The sequence below is a fragment of the Trachemys scripta genome, chromosome 15, assembly GCF_013100865.1.
Source record: "Trachemys scripta elegans isolate TJP31775 chromosome 15, CAS_Tse_1.0, whole genome shotgun sequence".
Classification (NCBI taxonomy): Eukaryota; Metazoa; Chordata; order Testudines; family Emydidae; genus Trachemys; species Trachemys scripta.
Window position 1 is genome coordinate 5,225,859 of NC_048312.1, and position 22,336 is coordinate 5,248,194.

General features: G+C 40.7%; 1 protein-coding gene across 1 annotated transcript in view; it reads left to right on the plus strand.

The window, feature by feature from the left end:
* Positions 1–22,336, plus strand: part of HECTD4 (HECT domain E3 ubiquitin protein ligase 4) — a 112,262-nt gene that overhangs the window by 72,213 nt on the left and 17,713 nt on the right. The window contains exons 35-59 of the mRNA XM_034791435.1: positions 18–105; positions 300–402; positions 1,149–1,351; positions 1,505–1,640; positions 2,279–2,461; positions 2,558–2,728; positions 3,124–3,293; positions 3,763–3,878; positions 6,526–6,629; positions 6,918–7,079; positions 7,197–7,345; positions 7,648–7,727; positions 7,853–8,016; positions 8,609–8,846; positions 9,320–9,456; positions 9,623–9,749; positions 12,202–12,339; positions 12,795–12,931; positions 13,086–13,246; positions 14,255–14,436; positions 16,512–16,717; positions 17,106–17,236; positions 17,505–17,710; positions 19,033–19,212; positions 20,895–22,198. Of these exons, the coding sequence (XP_034647326.1) occupies positions 18–105; positions 300–402; positions 1,149–1,351; positions 1,505–1,640; positions 2,279–2,461; positions 2,558–2,728; positions 3,124–3,293; positions 3,763–3,878; positions 6,526–6,629; positions 6,918–7,079; positions 7,197–7,345; positions 7,648–7,727; positions 7,853–8,016; positions 8,609–8,846; positions 9,320–9,456; positions 9,623–9,749; positions 12,202–12,339; positions 12,795–12,931; positions 13,086–13,246; positions 14,255–14,436; positions 16,512–16,717; positions 17,106–17,236; positions 17,505–17,710; positions 19,033–19,212; positions 20,895–22,198 (4,976 nt within the window). The remainder of the gene's footprint in view (positions 1–17; positions 106–299; positions 403–1,148; positions 1,352–1,504; positions 1,641–2,278; positions 2,462–2,557; positions 2,729–3,123; positions 3,294–3,762; positions 3,879–6,525; positions 6,630–6,917; positions 7,080–7,196; positions 7,346–7,647; positions 7,728–7,852; positions 8,017–8,608; positions 8,847–9,319; positions 9,457–9,622; positions 9,750–12,201; positions 12,340–12,794; positions 12,932–13,085; positions 13,247–14,254; positions 14,437–16,511; positions 16,718–17,105; positions 17,237–17,504; positions 17,711–19,032; positions 19,213–20,894; positions 22,199–22,336) is intronic.

The following is a 22,336-nucleotide window of genomic DNA, read 5'->3' on the forward strand; positions in this document are numbered from 1 at the left end:
TTTTTTTATAAAAATAGGAGAATTAACTGCAGTAGCATTGCCAAATTGCAATGTGAATAACTACATTCTATATACTTACATTTCTCCTGCAGTTTCAGTACAATGGTAATCTTCCCATCGTGTCTCCTCAACTCATTAGAATTGCTGTGATATTAAGCAGCTCAACTGGAGAGAAATCTTTTCACTACAGAGCTGGTTGAGTTCTTCATGTAAATAAAGGCTTTAAAGTGCTTTGAGATCCATTAGAACAAAAGGATAGCTAGTTCACTAATTTTACATAGTAAAGCCACATTTAATAGGTTTTATTCTTACATTTGTAGTAGTTCAGAAGGTCGACCATTCCGACTTGGCACTGGAGCTAACATGGAGAAAGTAGTGAAGATGGATCGGGACATGACTAAAGTAAGGAAGTAATAAAGATAATTGTTTAACATATTAGAACTCATTAGACAGTTAACATTCTCACTACCCCAGTGTTCTTAAACCTTCTGTAAAAGAACCAGAAAACTAAATTTAATTCTCTTCCAAACAGATGAATTATTGGCTAATATTTATATTAAACAAGTGAAATTCAAGAAAACTTGTCCATAAACTTTAGCATTATAATGATGTTATTGATATGCATATGTAAATCCTTGAAAAACAGGTGGTGTGTTACTGCAAAAATATTTCCACTAATGTTTTCTCGAACGTGTTTGTGATGGTTTTGTGTTCTTTCACAAGTATTTAAGGAGACCGAGTTTTACAAAAAGTAAATTTCAAAGATCATGTTAGAATATTTAAGGAAATCGGTTTTAAATTCATACTCATGAGTATTTGTGTCAGAAGTACTCATGCATTCTTCGATCAAAGAACAGAAACACCACCGTGTGACTATCTGACCGACTAAACTAATAGTATTGAATCCACTCTTTGATCAAGTCATCGATTAAAAAAATGAAATCAAACAAAAAACTGTCCAATATGAATAATGAATACAGTTTGAGGAAGTGTTGATTTCTTTGTGGTTATACCACAACTGGGGTCAGGGGGAAGCGAAAATTTGTCAGATAAATGATTCCCTTAGCTCTGGCTACCTTGGGTTATGATTGGTCTGAATAGAGCTAATTAAATAGTCACTTTGAATATCTTCCATATTTCTTTTTCAGAGTGGCTGCTGTGAGGTTATTACAGAAGAGGCTGCTGCAGCTCTTCGGAAGGCTACCAAGTGGGCACAATCTGGCCTAATTGTCAGTGTCGGGCCACCTATTGAATCTATCAGTCCAGAAACCACTAGCGGGCTGTCAACTGGTGACAAAAAGAAAACTGCTCAGACCTCCATTTGCAGGGAGAGGAATTCTGAACTTGCCAGGTAGAAACTCACTGTGGAGTCTTCAAAATAACATGAATGTCTTTGTAGGAATGTAGAGAGTAACTATTAGTACCCTAATCTTGCATCACTTGTGTTGGGCAGGGGTAACGATTGAAGTATTTATTGGGCAAGTGACATTTTTCTTCTCTACAGAACAGATCCTGTGCGCCCATTTATCAGTGGGCATGTAGCAAACAGTATGGCCGCAGAGGTGATTGCTCTGCTTCACAGCTTATTGATGGCACCAGAATCAAATGCAGCTCAAATATGGACAACAACGGCTGAAAAGGTCAGCAACGGAGGATTAGATATCTAAATGGGTGATGCACAGTACAACTTCTAACTGTTGGCATTCTTGAGCCAGTTCCTTCCTCTCCTGATTCCTTGTTTAAAATATATTTTTTTAATTGTCACTATCCAGGTAGATACTATCTGTCCTAATAGCCCTTCTTGGGCCCATCTGCCATTTCAGAGAATGTGAGAGGAGGATGGGGGAAAGAATTTGTCCAAACAGATCTGGAAACAAGGAATTGACTGCTGATAAATGGCAGTGTTACTTTTTTTTATACTTCATAAGACATAAGTCATCCTGCCTTGACAGACCAATCCTCTCTCACCCGGACCCCTAAGGGTCAAAATAATGGTTGGAGGACGAAGTCTTTGCTTCCAGATCGCTTAGCATACATCGTGGCTGGTCAGGCTGTGTGCTGGAGAGAAGATGACACATCATTGCCCTTCTAACAGTTATCTGGGAATCAGCAATGGAACCTGGCTTTGTTACTCACTGATCACAGAACTTATTTTAAAGGATGACCGTACATTTCTTCTTGAAAATTAAAATAGTTCCTCTGGTGTATTTCTAAAAAATTCATCTGTGCCCTCAGTGCCTACACTTTCCTGATCCATATTTCTGCTTTGAATATTTAGGTTCTGTCTCGGGCTCTGATGTACATTCCACAACTTGGGAAATACGCAGAGAGTATCTTGGAGAATGGGAGCAGCAGTGGCAGGAAACTTGCTAAACTTCAAAGAATTGCTCGACAGGCGGTGGCTGCACTGTGTGCTCTTGGTGGCTTTAAAGAGACAATTAAAATAGGTTCTGAAGTACAGGTAATTAACTTCTTTTCCTTTTATACTTCAAATGAGAGGTGATTCTTTTGATCATTTTACAATTTTAAAGTTGTACTTCCTTGTTCATTTTTGTAGGTTTTGGGTAGAGGAATAGCAGGAAGCATTGGAGTGGTGGCTTCTATTAATGAACAGGAAGGTATAGCAACTGTCAAATTTCCACCTGCCAGTATAGACTGTAGAAAGACCTCACAAGCATCAGACACATTAACTATTCCATTATCTAGGCTCTGTGTTCCAAGATCTGAGGTAAGGTCATTTTAAAATCCAACATTAAGTGTAATAACAAATTGTAATTCTACTGTGATTTAAAACAACAACGACAACAATCTGCAGCATGTAAAAGCCTAATTCATGTTTGGTTAAAGATGACTTGTGACGTTTACATCATTGTTTTAAACATTTCATAGCAATGTTTATATGTAATTTCTCATCCAAATAACATATTATTCATCCTTCAGCACTTAAGGATGTTCCGTAGCATGTTGTGTTACCTTTCCTTTTGGCTTGTGATTTTTGTCTGGTGCTGTTTTTGTGATGGTACAAAATGAGAATTAACTCCAGGTGATGAAACGCCCTCATGTCTTAGAAACTAACTACTTGAATTTAACTTTTTACCGTGCCCCCACCACCACCACCATCAGGCATTGCCTCTTCATAAACTGTCCATTACTGAGAAGGTAGTACAGGCAGTCCAGTCCATGTTGCTTCCTCAGGAGGGAAGTCTATCTATTCATACCTCACTTCCTGCAACAGGAGATGGCTCAACTCCAGTAATGGCAGTGGTCCGGCTCCTTGGAGAAATAAGAACAAGGTGAGGTTTTGTTCATTATTTATAAATGGCTCTAAGTGTACAAGGTGCTGTACAAAATGTAAATGCTCCAGCCAATCGAGGTCATCTTGAGGCTTGTTTTTCCTATGTAAATATTGGCATCTTGCTACATGGAACAATTGTGTGTTTAATAAAGAATTATATTAGTTTCCAAAAGGAAATAAAGTTAACTGACTTTGTTACAATGGCCTCACTGCTAATAAGGACCCCATAGCCAGGAGTGGACTTGGCAACCTGTTGAGCTGGGTATTTTGTTAACATGAAGTTAGTCAAGTCATTTCTGCAGCAGTCCCAATGAACAACTAAACAGACAGAAGTAGACAAGAATACGCATTTTCTTGAGGCTAGTCCTGAAATTATTTTCACAAGTATTGACATCAAGTTCACCATATAATGTATATTTTTTGTTTTTTTATATATAATATACTTTTTTTTTATTTTTTACATTAAGAGCATGCCTGGTGATGGCCCAGCTATTAGAAGACAGTTTGTTTTGTGAAGAATTCATACAACAATGTCCAGCTGCTGTAGAAGTTCTTAACCTGGTGGCACAAGAGTGCAGCCCTGGTATGTATTTAACATGTCCATACAGTTTTACTGTTGTATTTTGTCAGTGCAGTGAGATAACGGATAAGTAAGGTTAATTTTAAACTTTAGATACTAGGCTGTATCCTACATAAAAGTGAACTATTTAAATACTAAGGAATGGAAGACAGTATTAATAGCACTTACTAATATAATACAATGTGGCTTATTACAGTTGCAGAGATCTCAATAAATGTATGGTGGCTAATAGCTTGACTTCTTAAAGTTAGGTTTTAGGTATAAAGGCAGTGGATTTACACCTAGTGTGAATATGGCCGTCGAGTTTCTCCCCCTCCTCATAATACTCTGGTCTCATGGCTGGTTCACTGGTTTTGTGACTTGTTTTTGATAAAGAATATCAGAATTTTCCCAGGAAACCTCTCTTGTACTGATACATACATCAGGGTGCAGGTATACTCAGTTTTAGTCAATAGCAAAGTCAAGCCTGAATGAAATTGCAGGTGATTTACTCAAAACTGTGAGAAGTTATAATTTTATCAGTAATCTGTGATGGTGATTTATTTATAAGCTGTGGTATTTACATGAATATACCCATCCATACTAACATACAAACTGAGATGAAGGGAAGTCTCTAAATCTTGGACTTTTTTTTTTTTAATTTCTCCATAGTTTTTTGAGTGTAAGCTGCTGTTTTTTCTTCATTATTCTCTTTTATTCATTCTTTAGTGTATCAGTGCTCTTCTTGCCTATTTTAAAGACTACTCAGTCACTTTGGTGTTGATTTCTGCCTTTCTCTGTCTTGTAAGTCTTTCTCTCCCCAACTGTTGTTTAATCATAATATAAAAATAGTCAGCATTCAGGTTACTCCACTGCTGTCTTTGGAACTTTTATTCTTACAAATCTGTTGTTTTTAATCTTTCACTTAAAAATATATTGGCTTTGTAGAACTGTGTTATGACATATGATACTGTTCCCAGTAGTGAATATACTTACTGTGATTAGTTTAAATAAAACACCAAAGAAATAATTTTTCCTGCCTGACAAAATTTGTCTTTTATCCTTAAGGTTTCCCTTCCCCATGTCACTGACATGGTTCCCCTGCTTCCCAAAGCGGATGCTATCTTGGAGATATTGTTTTCATTGGCTTCTAATGTTCCAAATATAAATGTAATCAGAAATTAAGTTTAAACCTTTGAATCAATTACAGGTGACTTGAATAGGATAGCTTCTTTAACAAGAGTTTTAACCCACACTTTTTATCTGTATAGGGACTAGTGAAAACATGTTGACTTATGTATCAGACAAACCTACAGATAAAGTAACAATAGTTAATAGCCAGGAGAAATTGTTACTTTACACCTTCAGCTTTTCTTACTCATTTCAGTTTTTAAAAGGAATATTATGTAAATTTTAAAAGTATGATTTACTGTTCTGGATTCTAATTTAAATTTCAGTTTTAGAGTGTTTGCTTCATTTGTAGTCATTTGAACATTAGGTTAAATCCCCTTTAGCACAACTCTTCTTCAAATGTAGTGTTTTCCTTGATCAGGAATTCCCTGGCTCCCAGAGTTAGGTCTGTGCACAGTATAGTACCTTCAGGGAAATGTTAGCTAGGCCCGGAAGAGCTCAAGCACTATCTGCACTCAGCTTCTAGGGGAGACATGCACTTCATGCCAGTCTTGTTCTTTCAGTGTCAGCTCAACCGCAGGCTAAATAATTTTAATAGGAGAGAAGGTTAATCTGTTCTCGTTCAGCCAAAGCTCCGTGGCCTAGTTTTTTAAATAACTAGTGATTTGGGGCATCTCAGCTTTTGGGCACCCAACTTGACACTTAACGCAGCTTGATTTTTCAGAAAATGTTAAACACCTTCCATATCTGTCTTGGTACCCCAAATCACTAGATACTTATGAACAATGCAGTACTGGACTTAACATTAATAGCAATCTATTCTATTCCTAGTGAGTATCTCCACTGGCCATTTTATTCCAATGGTCAAACTATAACTTAAAGGTTCCCTTTCCTGAAAGTATCCTACAGACGTCAGTGCATTGAAACATCTTGACTACCTAACAGCAAACAGGATAGTTTGATTTGATGGTGTCTTAGTCAGTTTCATTTGCAGCTGTAACAAGCTCATTGATTTTATTTTAAATAAATTTAACACAAACATGTATTGTCATAAGGAAAATTAAACAAATCAAGGACATTCTGAATAACGACGGTGGGGTGTAGGTATGAGGGTGTCTTTCCATAGTATGGATGTTAGGTGCTGTAGTGCTGTGTAGTACTTCTTTACCATTCATGCTAGGTAAAGATGGAGTGACAGCCCTTCATGCAGATCAACTGCTTTTGTTCACCTAAAAATTTCGCTGTTACTTGGAAATAATTTCCATGTAATTTTTAGATTTGTAATTCCTCTCATACATGAGGCTTTTGCTGAAATATAAGCCATTCTCAGGTGTACTTCTTAGGTTTTTCTCAGTTTGTTTTTTTTGATTTTGGGATGGGGAGGGGGAAGAAGTGAGGGAAAGATTAATTCTGAAATGGACCTGATTGTGACATTTAGAGATTTTTAGCATAGGTGTAATCTTGAGATCTCAAATGACTGTCTCCAACTAAACTCATGTTCCCAGTATTAATGGTGTTGGTTTGGTTTGTATTGTTACAGGGGAGAGGCTTCTCGTTGTAGAAGTGCAATGTGAAAGGTTAAGAATGTTATATCGAGATTGTGCTCGTCCCCCACCTCCGCCACTCCAGGCAGACCGAAGACAGGTAAACATATCAACAAGGTGCTGCTTTTCTGGCTCTTTCTCTAATGGATTCAGTTTCTCATATGGTGGTCTAAGGATGACCGGAGTCAAACCATTACAGTGGTTTAAAGGAAAAAGAAAAATTCATCACACTAAAACATTCTTGAATGCAACATATTGGTTACTTAATTATATCCTGGGTCGAGTATGCATTCCATAGCAGATCTTGGACACTGGATTTCAGTAGAATGAAGTCTAGCTTGTGACCTCAAATGCAGTCAGACTAAAACACTCTTTACCTGTTTTACAGCCCAAGGAGATTACTTGGAGCCCTTCTAGAGTGTTCCCACCTGTGCGAGCATGCATGTTCTCATCACATCTTACAGCTGTGACCTTTTTGGCTGACCCTAGTGCAGGCGGGGGACTGCCTCGTGGCACATTTATCTACGCTACCTCCCCAGTTCCAGTACAAGTAAGAAATGACAGTGATGAAGCAAATTTCTGTGTTGTTGTTACCTCTCCCCCCCCCCCCTTTTTTTTTTTTTTTTTTAAGATGACCAACACATTTTCTTTATGGCTGTTTCCTTAGGCCCCATCATTTTACTGGGAGATTGAAATAGTTTCCTATGGAGATACAGATGACGACACCGGTCCAATAGTTTCATTTGGGTTTGCCACTGAAGCAGAAAAGCGGGATGGCGCGTGGACAAATCCTGTTGGCACATGTCTCTTTCACAAGTATGTTGCAAATGTGTTCATTAAAAATTACAGCCTGGTGCACTGCATAAACTGAGTATAAGCACCTCTGGACTGGCACCAGGCTTGCTTTTTGTTCCTGAATGGTGCTGAATGGATCATTTCAGTGGAGGGATTAAAGTTTTGAAATATAGTAATTTCTTATCAAAATGAGGAGAGTTCCAACTGCATTTTAGCAGTATATAGCAACCACCTGAATGCTAACTGCTGGTCATTTACAATGATTTTTTACCCTAGAGGGCTGCTGTTTTATGTTTAACTTTCTTCTTCACATTTACTTTTAGTAATGGACGAGCTGTGCATTACAATGGCTCCAGCTTGCTACAGTGGAAGAGTGTTCGACTGGATGTGACCCTTTCTCCTGGTATGTCAGAATTCAGCTTATTTACTTAGCTGAAAGAGCCTGACACTTCTTAAATATAAACAAGGTAATGGATGAAAAACAGAAAAATCCTTGTTTCTTTTTGGTCATGTTTTATTTTCCTCTAGGTGATATAGCAGGAATTGGCTGGGAGAGAACAGAAGGCACTCCTCCCCCCCCAGGACAGCCAGCTAAAGGAAGAGTGTACTTCACGTATTGTGGACAGCGACTTGGGCCTTATCTGGAGGATGTCTCTGGTGGAATGTGGCCGGTGGTGCACATTCAGAAAAAGGCAGGTTTAACAATAAAACACCTACTTTGGGATGTATTTGACTTTCATCAACACTAGTCAATGTTCCTGTGTGGAAACCATAACATATTTTTAATATCATTTTCACCTTTATTTATTAATTTGGGTTAAAACTTGTATTCTCTTTCTAATGGGCATATACCTTTACCTTTAATGGGAGCTAGTCTTACCCATCAAGACAATAAAGTAGAGCTGGTCTGATGAGGAGAATGAGCTAATCTTTATATACTAATAGGCCTTACTTGACTATTACTTCACTTTAATTTTAACAATGACCTTGCTGCAAATTGCATTTGTCCAAATGACTGGATCTTGAAAGTACCAGGCTGAACAATTAAAGCTTAAAGATTGTATTGAGCAGGTTTATACTTTTCAGTTGTGTATTATCAGACTTATTTTTTAAACGTTGTGGTCAATAATGCAAGGAAACCATATCACTAGAGGATATGGTAATGACCAGTGTGGATCTCATCCTGTGGCCAAGGTTTAGAATAGGAAGCTCATATCAAAGGGTTAAACTAGTACTTTAAAACAAAAGCTTCTTCTCTTATGCTTTGTTTGAATGTTGTTACAGAATACAAAAGTCCGTGCTAACTTTGGATCTCGCCAGTTTGCCTATGCTGAGGGACAAGCTCACAGGAATGCGGCTGATCTGTGCATTGACCTAGCTGAAGAAATAAGTGCCAACTTTGAAGCACTGCCTTTTGCCATGGCTTCCGACAGTGATAATGATGCTGGTACCAGCATAGCTTCTGATCCTGGAACCCATGGACCTCCTTGTAGAATTGCTGCTGTTGCCACAGCTCAGCAACGTAAAGTGATCGTTAATAACATTTAAATTGCATGTTCAGTTTATTTCAGTAAAACAGTCTAAATCCAATTAAATGTTCTCGAATTGAAATTCTCAGAGTGCTTACCAGATAAAATACAATAATAGTTACAGCAGCACACTAGACATTGGCAGATAAATGCTCACTTCATTTTAGACAAAGCATTCTAAAAATCAGTTATCTTTCCTTTACATTATATGGAATAAAGCATTCAAATTGTTCTGAGTTAAAGTACCCATAATGAAAAATTATTTTATTAGGCCTCTGAATGTAGTTAGATGTTTCACTTGATTGAGTCATTCAATGTGCTACACTATGTCAAAATGCATTAAGTAACTTCCACCAAGTGATTGGAGAGAGACCACAGAATGCAGCATATCTGAAGAACTTCATGAAATGTTTTAGCATGTCTAGTGATGATTGGGAGTTCATTATTTCAATTTGGTTGGTTGCAGAGTATGACAGTGACACTTCTTGTCATTATAAAATGGAACTCAGCTATGAGAACTTCTTCACATCAGGCCCAGATCCACATCCCCCTGCTATTGCAGATGACGAAAGCGATGATGATGATGATGACGACATCCCCCGGGTAAGGAAGATGGGACACCTCACATGTTACAGAGCTGCTCTCTAACTATAAATCCTGTATTTAAAAAATGTGTTATGAACTGATCTTTTTTCTTTGAGAAACTAGAGTTTCCGTTAAATCTCTTGTTCTAAATGCTATTTGTTTTTTGTTTGACTTCTCTTCCCAGGAGGATCACTATGCTCTCTTGGTTAAAGCCTGGGAGACTAAAGTTTTCCCTACAATTAGAAGACGGTTTCGCAATGAAGCTGAGAGGAAGTCTGGTCTAGACCAGATTAAAGGGGCTTTACAGCTAGGTATGACGGTCAAATGTTTATTTCTATGGTCGTAATTGTATGTGGCATATAACAGGTGCAGGAATGAAACTGTGGAAGCTGGATTGGTTTTGTTGCACCTACTAGAGTCAAGGCTGCAAAATAGTTTGTCTTCTGTTTTTCACATGCTTGTAACTTACAGAAACATTCTTCTTTTGGGTGAATATTTTCTATGCTTGGTTTCTGCTCAAAAGTGAGATATTTTGTGGGGGGTAGAGGATTGTTGAAAGTTTCTGCAAAATCTTTTCTGTTTTTTAGGTGATGAGCTACGAGTCTATGAGAACAGAAAAACATGTAGTAGTTTGGATTTTAAAAAGCCACCTAAACACACGTTTTAGACACAGCGATATCAATACTGACTGAAAATATGAAACTTGTGGGGAAGCGTTTTTAGAAAGAAGAAAGGTTATAGATGATTGAAATGGTTGGCAGCTTTTTAGCATTTAGTAGAGCTTAATGACATTTCTACCCCCTTATGAGATAGTTGGGCAAGGAATAGAAAAAAGGTTCTACATTTTTCATTGCAAAGATCTAACCATTACAACATAAAGATACGGGCTGCTGACATGTTAACCTGGTTCTTCAGGGCTTAACTTGGCTCATTTTGAACACTAAAATTAATGTTATTGTGGGTACCTTAATTTCTCTGTTTTATGACAGAGTTTTTTTTAGTTGTATAATCTTGTATTATCAGAGATTTTTTCATTTACTTTTCTATAGAAGTTATTTTAATCAAAATTACTTGGTTAAGGACCAAAAGATCTTGACAAAATGCTACATAGTTTTCATGAACTCCTGGTGGTGTATCTGCTTTTGATACTTGACTTTACTTGCTATTCAGGAGCTATTGGCAAAGTGCATAGCTGTAACCTCTATCAGACGTATGCTAATTCGTTTCATTTTTATGGCTAGAAACCTTAGCTCTAGCGTTAGGGTTTTTTCCCAAGATGTGTCATCTTCCATGTTAATAAACTAGTGATTTGGACACAGTGGAATGCTGCAGAAAGACTTTTCATTTCAGTACAAGTTTGGCAGCTCAGCCTCACCTGCAATTACTTGCTCAGCAGGAGAGCCAACAGCCTTCTCCTCAGCTTATGTAGGGGGGACCAATCAGCCTGAATATTCCATGACACATGTGCTTTGTAAATAAGCCTTTCTCCTCTGTGCTTTAGAAGTCCTTTTTTTATTTCATTGCCACTCACAAGTTAATTGCACTTGGTAGGTCAGAGTTTATATAGCAGCTAGCATGTGAGTGACTGAGTATGTCTTTGTTCCTAGTCATTTGACACTGAGGTTCCTAGTCACTTCTTCATGCAGATTAAAATAAAACATTCCTTTAAAAAAAAAAGAGTCAGGAACAATTAAGTAGATAAACATTTCTGTTCTGATAAAATCAAAACAAGCTCCGGTGCTGTGGTTTTCCCTTTATAATGCTCTTTCTTAGTTTGTTTCGTGATTATTCTAATCCATTGGCTCATTAATCTTAGTTTAATGTATCCTGGGTGGCAGAGGTTGAGGGCTCTAATGCAGGATATACCAGCTCATTGTTAAGAAAGCCTCACTTCATATCAGCCTGATTGATAGAATTTAAATAATCAATAAAATCTCATGTACCTGTGATGCTGATGAGGTTGAGCAGTGGTCTTAGTATTTTGGAAAAATCTGTTTATTTCTCACTTCAGCTGGGTGGGAAGAGTAGAGCTCCTGCCACTTCTGTTTTCCTGTCCTCTACTCTTTTACTCTAGGGCCCTTGATAAGCCAAGTGCAGCATTTCCAGTTATGGAAGCCATTCCGGATCGGCAACCTTCGGCACGTGGCTCGCCAGGGTAAGCCTCCTGGCGGGCTGGGCTAGTTTGTTTTCCTGCTGCGTCTGCAGGTTCGGCCAATCGCGGCACCTGCTGGCCGCGGTTCACCGTTCCAGGCCAATGGGGGGTGCGGGAAGCGGCGGCCAGCACATCCCTCATCCCACACCACTTCCTGCAGCTCCCATTGGCCTGGAACGGTGAACCGCGGCCAGTTGGAGCCACGATCGGCTGAACCTGCGGACACGGCAGGTAAACAAACTGGCCTGGCCCACCCGGGGGCTTACCCTGGCGAGCTGCATGCCAAAGGTTGCCGATCCCTGGCTTATAGTCTGCAGGTAAACATTTAGTTTAACTATGAAATAGTTATCATCAGTAGTAAACAAACTTCTTTCCTGAAACAGATTAGCTCTGTAAATATTCTCCAGAAATCAGTATGATATTGCTTTAGACTTTTTGAGTGCTAGACATAAGGCCAGATTTTGCTATCTCTTATCCGAAGTGATGAGTGAGGTGGCAGAATCTGGCTTGTAATGAGTAGATGAGACTATGTTGTAATGTATTTGTTAGATGGTGTGGTTTGTTACAAGACCAAGGCCAGCGTCTAATCCAGATGCTATTCTGTTTATCAGGAATGGTCGATATAGCCCGACAAACAGTAGAATTCCTTTATGAGGAAAATGGTGGTATCCCAAGAGACCTCTATCTTCCTACCATTGAGGATATCAAAGACGAAGCAAATAAATTCACTATTGATAAAGTTCGGAAAGGTATGTCTATTTCAATCTTTATTTGCCAGTAGGAGTAAAGTTAGGACTGAATACCCTTTGGCCTTGGTGCTCACAGGACAAAATCATTATTTGGTTGAATTAATGCTGCAACTTTTTCAGTTCAATAAATGGATAGAACTGGATAGAATGGAGGGGTTAAATCACTGCTTTTGTTTTGCCTTTTTAATAACTTTTTAAAAAAGTGAATCACTTGTCAATATATGTGCTGTGCACAAAGTGAAAATGTTAAACAACCCACCAAATAACAGAATTGGGTGTGCTAAGGCTACTACAACCTGTGCATTGTTAATGCAAACAGTCTACGTGCATTCTGAGCCAAAGATTAGTCTATCGGACTCTGGGTGGTAGGAGTCAGCTTGTTTATACTGTTAGTTTATCCAGGACCTTCTCATTGTAAATGATGTTTTGAAGACATGTTATTCCTTTATCTCCAGGCCTCACAGTGGTGACTCGCTTCCCAGACAGTAACAATGTGGCCAGCAATGCTGTGGGAACGGCTTTACCTAAATTTGCTATTCGTGGGATGCTGAAGACATTTGGGCTCCATGGTGTTGTTCTGGACGTGGATTCGGTGAGTAAAGCTATATTTAAGTTTTTTAATGGGTTTACAGCATTTTTCTCTGATCTACGTGGTAAAACATGCTAGTTCGTGTAAGATGCTGTTTTCTGCTCTTTGAGTAAAGATGTGTCCAATGTATTGATGATGGCGTTGTTTGACATTTCAGGTAAATGAATTGGTGCAAGTAGAGACTTATCTCAGAAGTGAAGGTGTGTTAGTAAGATACTGGTATCCTATTGACATGTTAGAAAGGCCACCTGCTGGCTATAGGAGGACTGCAACAAATGGATTGGTTACTCTGGATAATACAAACATCCAAATTCACAGGTAAATAAGAAATTAATTTAGTGTATTTGGAGTGCATATATCAGTATTTCCATGCTTACTACTTGGATGAACGTACAGTGTTTCATACGGTAAAATGAATTACTGCAGCTTTGCATTAAATAGTAGATTTCAAGTAAACTTCTGAACACCTTCTTAGTACACTCACTGGGTTTAGACCTAAAAAAGAGGTCATTGGATCTCCACATAGTATTGGCTAGACCATCTTTTTATAAAAGGAGTTATGATGATCGTATTAGGGCATTATTAAAACAAGAATGATCTCTAAATTATTCATAAATATTTAGCTCTGGCTAGGGCAAAAACATCTTGTCTAGTATAGTCACTTATTGTGATGGTGGTAATTTCTGTTTATCATCTATGTGCTCAATCCAGTGTGATTCTGAACACTTCAAATTCCTATTGACTTCAGTGGGACCTCAGGGCACTTCACAGGATTGAACTCATAACTTGAAGGACCAAGTTGTAAAAGCAAAGACCACTAGTGGAAGATACCTAACGTATATGAGGTCCCAACTGAAAGCAAAGGGAATTTTAGGTAGGAAGAATTTATACCTTTACCTTGCCAAAAAGGGCCATCAGATCATTAACTAAAACTGAGGCATTGATCACTTCATCTCTTTCTAGAGATGAGAAGAGTGTTGGTTCACTGCCCTTGTCTCAGAGTTACGAGTAAAGAGAGCTCTGTTCCTGTCATCAGATCCATACATGTGGGCCCCCACAACTATGAAGAGCACCATAGAGGTTTAAAACTTGTGGCCTGCTGGTGCCCAAACACTGGATAAGCAGTAGTGAGAAGTTTAGAGTTTCTCATATAGAACCTACCTATTCGGTCACTAATGATTTCCTTTCCAAAGTGAATAAGCAAGATTTGGCTCTACTTAATAAATTATTGCTGTTTTTAAGTTCGTACGTCTGTTTTGGGTCCAAAAATCAAGCTGCTAGGTATAGTTCCTATTTTAATTAACTCTGTTTCTCGCTTTTTTATAGAGAACTTTTGCGATGTGAAGCCTCACTTGCACGGTTGTACTGCCGCATGGCTCTCCTCAATATTTTTGCCCCCAAATCTCCACATATGTTTACTCGTCTGTTTCATATTCCTGCTATCCGTGACATCACCCTGGAGCACCTGCAGCTGCTGTCCAACCAACTTCTTGCACCGCCCCTTCCTGGTAAAATAATACTTGAAAAATGCAGCAGCTCATTTGCCTTTGATACAGTAGTATAGCAATGTGTGTAAGACTGATTAAGTTTAGGAGTTTCTTGAAACTGACCATTTTCAATTTGTTTCATGACGCCATTAAGTGCTATTGTTTTTAAATTAAGTTTTTCAAACTTCCATGAACATATGAAATAAGCAATCTCTTACTAGGTTCATGAGCAGGTAGAAATAGGGCTAACCACCGTGTAAAAGCAGTTAAGTAAATTCTGGGCTAAACTGAGGTGTGTTCATTGCAAATGTTTATTAATGATCTTGTGAAAAGTAAGCTGTAGGAAAGAATTCTCCCTCCTTTTTCCTCCCTCAAATATTACATTGAATATGTTGCTGTTCTTCTTTTCGTTTGTGGGTACTTGTGAGAAACTGAAAATGTTGTACAGTTTGAATTCAGTATAGGTATATAGCTGCCAGTTGGGTCACTTCATTTTCAAAATTCAACTCCTCTCCAGTTTTACAGAACAGTTCATCCTTTTCTTAATAGAGTCATGAATCTGATAAGTATTAGAGGGGGAGCCGTGTTAGTCTGGATCTGTAAAAAGCGACAAAGAGTCCTGTGGCACCTTATAAACTAACAGACGTATTGGAGCATAAGCTTTTGTGGGTATTAGTCTATAAGGTGCCACAGGACTCTTTGTCGCTTTTTATGAATCAGATAACTAATTCCTCATGAGTCTAAGAGAATGCATGTGGCCGAATTCTGGGAAAAGATCTTGGGTTAAATTAACTGTGTGTTAGTGGTGGAAATCAACCTGTCGAATGCCATTATGCATGCTAAGAGATGCACGCAACATGGCAGGGCACTTAGGAGGAACTAAAAAGTAGCTAAAAATAGGTTGTTAATACCCAAAGTTAATCTAAAGCACTTGAAGATCTTCCCTCCTCCAGATCATTCTGAGACTGGACTAGCTCTCACAGAGGCTGCATCATGTGTGACTCCTCTGCGGAGTACAGAGTATTTTGAGGAATTGCATGGCTTTGGGATCCTTTTCTAGATTACAAATTTAAATACCCGTAATTAAGCGCACACCCTCCCTCCATACTTCCTTGCTTCTCTTGCCTTCTTAGCAATATTTTTCTTTTCCATTTCTGGCCTTGTTTAGCTAATCAGTGAGTCATTTTTATCATGTTAATGTGTATAATTGCACCTCTCTGAGCGGGATTTCTGCAAACAGGCTCTGTAGGAATTGCTTTGTCCTGTGCCACCATGCACTGCAGAGCTCCTGCAGTAACTTAGTAGACAGCAGTAGTCTGTAAGGGAGGCAGTGATAGGGAGCCCTCTAAAAATCAGGGCCGCCTGGGGGGTGGGGGCAAGTGGGGCAATTTGCCCCAGGCCCCGCAGGGGCCCCCACGAGAAAATAGTATTCTATAGTATTGCAACTTTTTTTTTATGGAAGGGGCCCCCGAAATTGCTTTGCCCCAGGCCCCCTGAATCCTCTGGGCGGCCCTCTAAAAATAGCTTGTTTGTGGGTGGGAGAAGCTTGAGGACAGGGACACCACTTCTCCCCGCTTCATCTCATGGAATGAGCCGGGGGAAAACCTAAAGCACCATGGACTCATTGTACAGCCTCAAAGCACCCCTCAAGCTGGGGCTACTCGGCCCCTTCTGTCTCCCTGGCCATCATGCGGATGGGGACACGCCCCCACCCACATGGGCATGGGGGGAAGCAATGTCTCCGTATCTGACCAGTGGGGTGGGGAGCTATCTGACTGCTTCCGGGGGGGGCACAGTTGGGTGGCCCCGGAGCCCTTCCACTGCTTTTGTTCCTGGGGGAATCCAGGTAAAGACTGGAATAATGCTGGGACAGAATGAGACCGGGCCTTCGACCCTCCATTCAGTTCTGTGTCAGCAATGTCAGGGACACAGGTTTGGCCCTGGAAGAATTCCTTATACTGCTAAGCCTTGGGAGGACTCGCACTTGGGCAGGAATGCAGATAGAAAGGCTTGTGAGCTGAGTGTTTCTTTGCCTGACTACTTATAAGTTCAGAGATCTTCCAAAATATGCAGTGTATTGCATTTGTTCTTTACAGATGGAACAATCAGTTCAAGTTCTATTCTTTTGGCCCAGTCCCTACAGCATTGTATCCATTCCCAGAACTGTTCTGCCACAGACCTTTTCTACCAGGGCAATTCACAGCAAATCAGGGAGTGGCTGACTGTAGCCATCACCCGGACACTACATCAAGGAGAGGAGAGTCTGTTAGAACTAACTAAACAAATCTGTTCCTTCTTGCAGGTAAATGATATTTTTTGATGCTTTCTGAATGTTTATAGTACTGTAAAGAAAATGTGAATTTATTAAAATATGTATTAATCTTTTTCCTCTAGAGAGATTCTTTCTTCTTGCCAGAATATTTTTACGTCAATTATTATTGTCCTTAAATTCATAATACTGTTAATCCTAGTGCAGTGTTTCTGTGCACACACTGCAATGCTGTCTGGTCATACTATACACTTTGGGAACACGTGCAGGGGGATAGCCTGTGTAGTACTGAAATGAATGGTCTCATGTTATCTAACTACTTTGCAGTACTATTTTTAGCTGTAAAATAAGGGGCAAGGAAGGGGTTTTGGCTTATTGCTTTGCTTCTCCGAGGCTTTCATTGTTAAATGTCATTTTACAGACTGCACCAGAACAATTCCCCGCTGAAGAGTTCCCTATTTCAGAGTCCAAAGTCAATATGGATGTTAATTTTCCTGGGGCTGCTTTTGTAGTTGTGTCCTGTAAGGAAAGTCAGTCTGGATTCCGCAAAGAGTAAGTTAATAAGGAAGGGGGAGAGCAACCAGTTCTAAAGAGACCCTGTGCAGGCCTGGGTTGTGATCTGCCTCTCTCTCAGACCTCTTTGGGAATTCTGTGTAATGCTTGTGTTAATTTTTCCACAAACCTTTCCAAGGATTTATCTGGGAGAGGTGGGGGATGATAGTGCAGAAGGATATGACGTACCCCTTGATTGTGTCCTTTTAAGTTTGGGTTTTTATGAATTTTAATTAATTAATAAATTTGTTTTCTGGTTATTTTCTAGTTCCTCCCTGTATAAGGCTCCATGGGCTCGAGTGTTTGTCTATGGTCTTGGTCATAAAATAAAAAGGAACGGTCAGTTAAACCTAACAGAGGCAGTATGTTACCCTCGGGATGCCTCTCCAACCAACACAGGCTTGACACCACCCCCAACAACCAATCAGTATCCTTCAGTGATTATCTCCACTGACAAGGTCCACATCAAATTAGGTAAATGTTTTTAGTATTTTCAAAATGAGGACAGGCTAAATCACCTTATTTCTCAGACTTTCCTGAGGCAGCACCAAACCTACATTCTGTTCACGTGGGTACTATGCTGTGCCAGGTATCAGAAAATACCAGGCAATAGGACTATACTGTCACTAACTAAACAGGCACGGTTTGATATTGTCCAGGCAGTTCTTATCTTACACCACTTCACACTGCGATCTCATCAGTTCTCAGAAGTCAGTCAATACTTGGCGTTTTCAGGGGGGTCTCCCCTCTGCATGCTGCAGGAATTGGGGCCGGTGATGGAGCAGGCAGGACTTGTTCTGTTAAGTTCAGTCCTGAACCATTGCCCCGGGTTGGTGCTTTGTTATTTGAGATCCCACATTTTAACCTAGTTTTATCTATGTAGATAGTTATATGGCTGGCCCTCATCACTGTACGATCAGGGCCCCTTGAGAATATTGCAGTAGAAATAACATTCCTTCTTCTCTCCAGCCTGGAGGAGAAATAGCTCGATTTGTTTATAATAAGGGGGCGAGGGGGGGAAGGCAAAAGAACAAGTTTTCTTTCAATAAATTCAAAGACTCACCACTCATGGTCACTGTGGTTCCTGTATTCCATTTCGCAGTAGCACTAGTGTCCTGCCAGTATTTAGGAAACCATTGGCTACATCAGGGGTGGCCAACCTGTAGCTCCAGAGCCTCATGTGGCTCTTCAGAAGTTAATATGCAGCTCCTTGTATAGGCACCAACTCCGGGGCTGGAGCTACAGGCGCCGACTTTCCAATGTGCCAGGGGGTGCTCACTGCTCAACCCCTGGCTCTGCCACAGACCCTGCCCCCACCCCTTCCTCTGAGCCTGCCATGCCCTCGTTCCTTCCCACCCTCCCACCGAGCCTCCTGCACACCACGAAACAGCTGATCAGGAGGTGCGGGGAGGGAGGGGGAGGCGCTGATCGGCAGGGCTGTCAGTGGGCGGGAGGTGCTGGGATTGGGGAGGGCGGGGGTTGATGGAGGGCTGCTGACGTATTACTGTGGCTCTTTGGCAATGGACATTGGTAAATTCTGGCTCTTTCTCAGGCTCAGGTTGGCCACCCCTGGGCTACAGCATTCACTTAATATTTTCCTTTTCTGTCTTTTCATTTCTGTTTAATGAGAGGATTGGTCGATTTAATGAACTGCCTCACTTAACAAACACTTGAGCTTAGAAAAATGTAAAACAGTGTTTGAACCTGGCCTAAGAAGACATTGCTTTTTCTTGACACAGTTGTTGCCTTCTAGTTTATAGAATTGTAATGAGAATGCCTCTGTCGTCTTGTTTAAGGAGTATCCCCCCCTCCTGGAGCTGTCTTAGTTTTGCACTCTCTTCCGCTTGAATTCCCTCTGGCTGTGGCGTTTACAGAACAGCTGTTAACTTGGAAATCAGAGGATGGTGATGTGAAATCAGAAGATGAACTGGATACTATCCCTGCTTCAGTTCTCTTGCAAATGGTGGAACTTTTAGGTGAGAGTACAGCATTTCTTGAGTATTTAATTACCAATGAAACAGCTGATCAACTGCAATGTTCAGAAAGAAAAAATTACAGTATTTAAGCTTTCTTTAGTAATTATGATGGAATTTATGGTTTTTAAACTCTAAAATAGTGTGCATTCGCATGGTTTAATAATGCCAAATTCTAAAATAAACTCAGTACTAAAAAAATCACATGATTTGCCAGCTGCTATCTATTAAGTACATTGGGTAAAAATTTTCAAGAGCACCTAAGTGCCTGAGTCACTTTTGAAAATGAGACTTAGGAGTCACTTAAGCGCTTTTGAAATTTTTACCCCTTATCTCATCAGTGCACGGATGTTACTTAGTAACCAGGACCCTGTGTATTCTCCAGTACTGCAGCCAACATTTTGCTACAGAAGCCTCCGTTCTGAGCTTTCATTTAAAAAAATCTAGCACTCACGGTTGTGAGAACAATTTTGTAAATCTCAGTAGAGTGTAAACTGCTATAGTGCTACGTATCAGAGGGGGAGCCGGGTTAGTCTGAATCTGTAAACAGCAACAGAGGGTCCTGTGGCACCTTTGAGACTAACAGACGTATTGAGAGCATCAGCTTTCATGGGTAAGAACCTCACTTCCCTCCTAAGTCTCCCGATGGCTTAAAATCATGAATGTGGCAGTTTATACCACTCGTATTTATCTCCTTTTATTAACTATGAAACCTTAAAGATGGGAATTCTATAAACACTAACTGCTTCTCTACTGATCATTTTAAGAAAACATCCAGGTCATGGGCTTATCCCAAAATTAAATCTCTGATTTTGCCATTCAAATTTTTAGTCAATTTCACGGCAGAGGTGCAAGGGGGAAAAACCCAGAGTCATGAACAAATCAGAGAGATGTGGGGTTGTTGGAGCTTGAGCCCACCGCTCCCTCCTCCTGCAGTGGTAGCTCCTGTCCTGCTGGGCTGGACCGGGCCCTGCTTCCCACCCTGTGCACACTAGGTCACAGCGCCACTCAGGTTTGGCACATTCGCCCCTCCATCTCCAGCCGGGTGTACGCACCAAACCGGAGTGACATCGTGACCCCATGGGCCAGGTCATAATGCCCAGAGCAGGGGGCCAGGCTCACAGGAGTCATCACACTTTATTAAAATTAACAATTACTGTGAACGCTGTGACCTCCATCCAAAATCGTAGCCTTGCCCATAATCACAAATGCTCTCCGATACTCCCCCAAATGCCACAAAGCTCCAGTTATCCCTACCCAGCTGCCAGTACATTCTGCTTCCCCTGACAACTTCCTGTGATGCAGTGATGTGTTGCGAATTGAACAATCCGGAGTATAACAAAAACTGAAAATGTGGAGACATCCCTCACAAGATAAACTGAATGCAGCATTACAGTAAACACAGGCCCATTGATCAGGTTGTATTCTTGCATTTTTTCATTTTAATGAAGGTGCTGCATTTAAAGCCTGCTGAACTTGAGAGATGCAAAATGTAGGTTTGTTTTGCCATAGGACCTTCTAGTATTGTGTATTTGTTGGTTGCATGAAGATGTTCTGTGGGAAGAATATCCCCGTGGGTTTGCTTGATTTTACACCCGTTGAATGGCGGCGTCATAATTAATGTAATAAAGCCAGTCACATTGGAATAAATCTAATTCCCAGGTCTGTCTGTCTTCCATTCATAGGGAACTTTCTCTGGACGACAGACATGGCAGCTTGTGTGAAGGAACTGATATTTCATCTCTTGGGAGAGTTGCTTCGCAAAATTCACAATCTGGAACAGAAAAAGAACCCAGCAGGGTTGTCGTCTTCCATTGCACTTCAGCTAAATCCCTGTCTAGCCATGCTTATGGCTCTTCAGTCAGAACTGCACAAACTATACGATGAAGAAACTCAGAACTGGGTGTCTGGAAATGCCTGTGGTGGCTCTGGTGTGGGAGTGGCTGACCAGGGAAGATTTTCAACCTACTTTCACGCTCTGATGGAAGGCTGTCTAGCTGTAGCAGAAGTGACTCTGCCAATAAACATGAGTGTAACAGCTAGTGTGATGTCATCAACAAATGCCCCAAATCTAAGTGATTCATCTTCCTCCTCCTCATCTTCTCCGGGGCAGACGCCCCAGAGCCCAAGCCTCCTGTCAAAGAGGAAAAAAGTCAAAATGAAGCGGGAAAAGACATCGTCTTCAGGTAAACGGTCTTCATCCCGAGCTGCTGAAACTGACACTGCAATTCTCAATATAGGAGGAAGCAAACCTGAGGATATGTTATGGTTTCATAGAGCGCTGACCTTACTTATAATTCTCAGACACCTAACTAAAAAGGATCCACAAGGGCTAGGTGTGACAAATGATGCTGTCGCTGATGCTTGCCAGGCACTAGTGGGTGCAACAGCTCATAGTCGGTTACTTGTGATTTCTGGAATACCAACTCACTTAGAGGAGGGTATTGTCAGAAGTGCAATCCGGAAGGCGTGTAACGCACATGGTGGAGTCTTCAAAGATGAAATCTACATCCCTTTGCAGGAAGAGGACCCCAAAAAAATCAAGGACAAAGCAGGAGGAGGCGAATGTAGGACTGAATTGGAAAAAGCAACTGTATCTAGTAGTGCAGACAGTCTCGATATCAGCAGTTCTAGCAGCGTCACACCTGCCATGAGTGTTAGTGCCTCAGCCTCGACAAGCCAGGCCTCCCTCTGCAGCTCGCAGGGTATCTCTCGGACAATTAGCGATATTTCTGTAGACCAGTTTCAAGCTTCACTGGAGTTGGCTATTCCACCAGGACTGCTAGAGCCACATGTTGTTTCCAGCCAGGAGAGTTTAGATCTTTCACTTTGCAGCACTGGAAGCCTTGGCAGCCTTGGCAGTCTTGGGGAACCACTTGACAATGTAGAAACAGCGTCTGTATCTGATGTTGGATCAATGTACACTGTCACGTCACTGGACAACCAGCCACTGATGTCACGGCCAATCAAGGGTTTTGCAGTAGTGGAGGTAACAGCTTTCAGGCAGTGAGGGATTCATTTGTAGCTCCCCTTTCTTGCAGCAGTCAGGTCAGATTTTGTCCTAAATGAATGATGGAAATTCTAATAACCGTCTTCCCCCAAACTCAAAAACAAAACAAATCTTGTT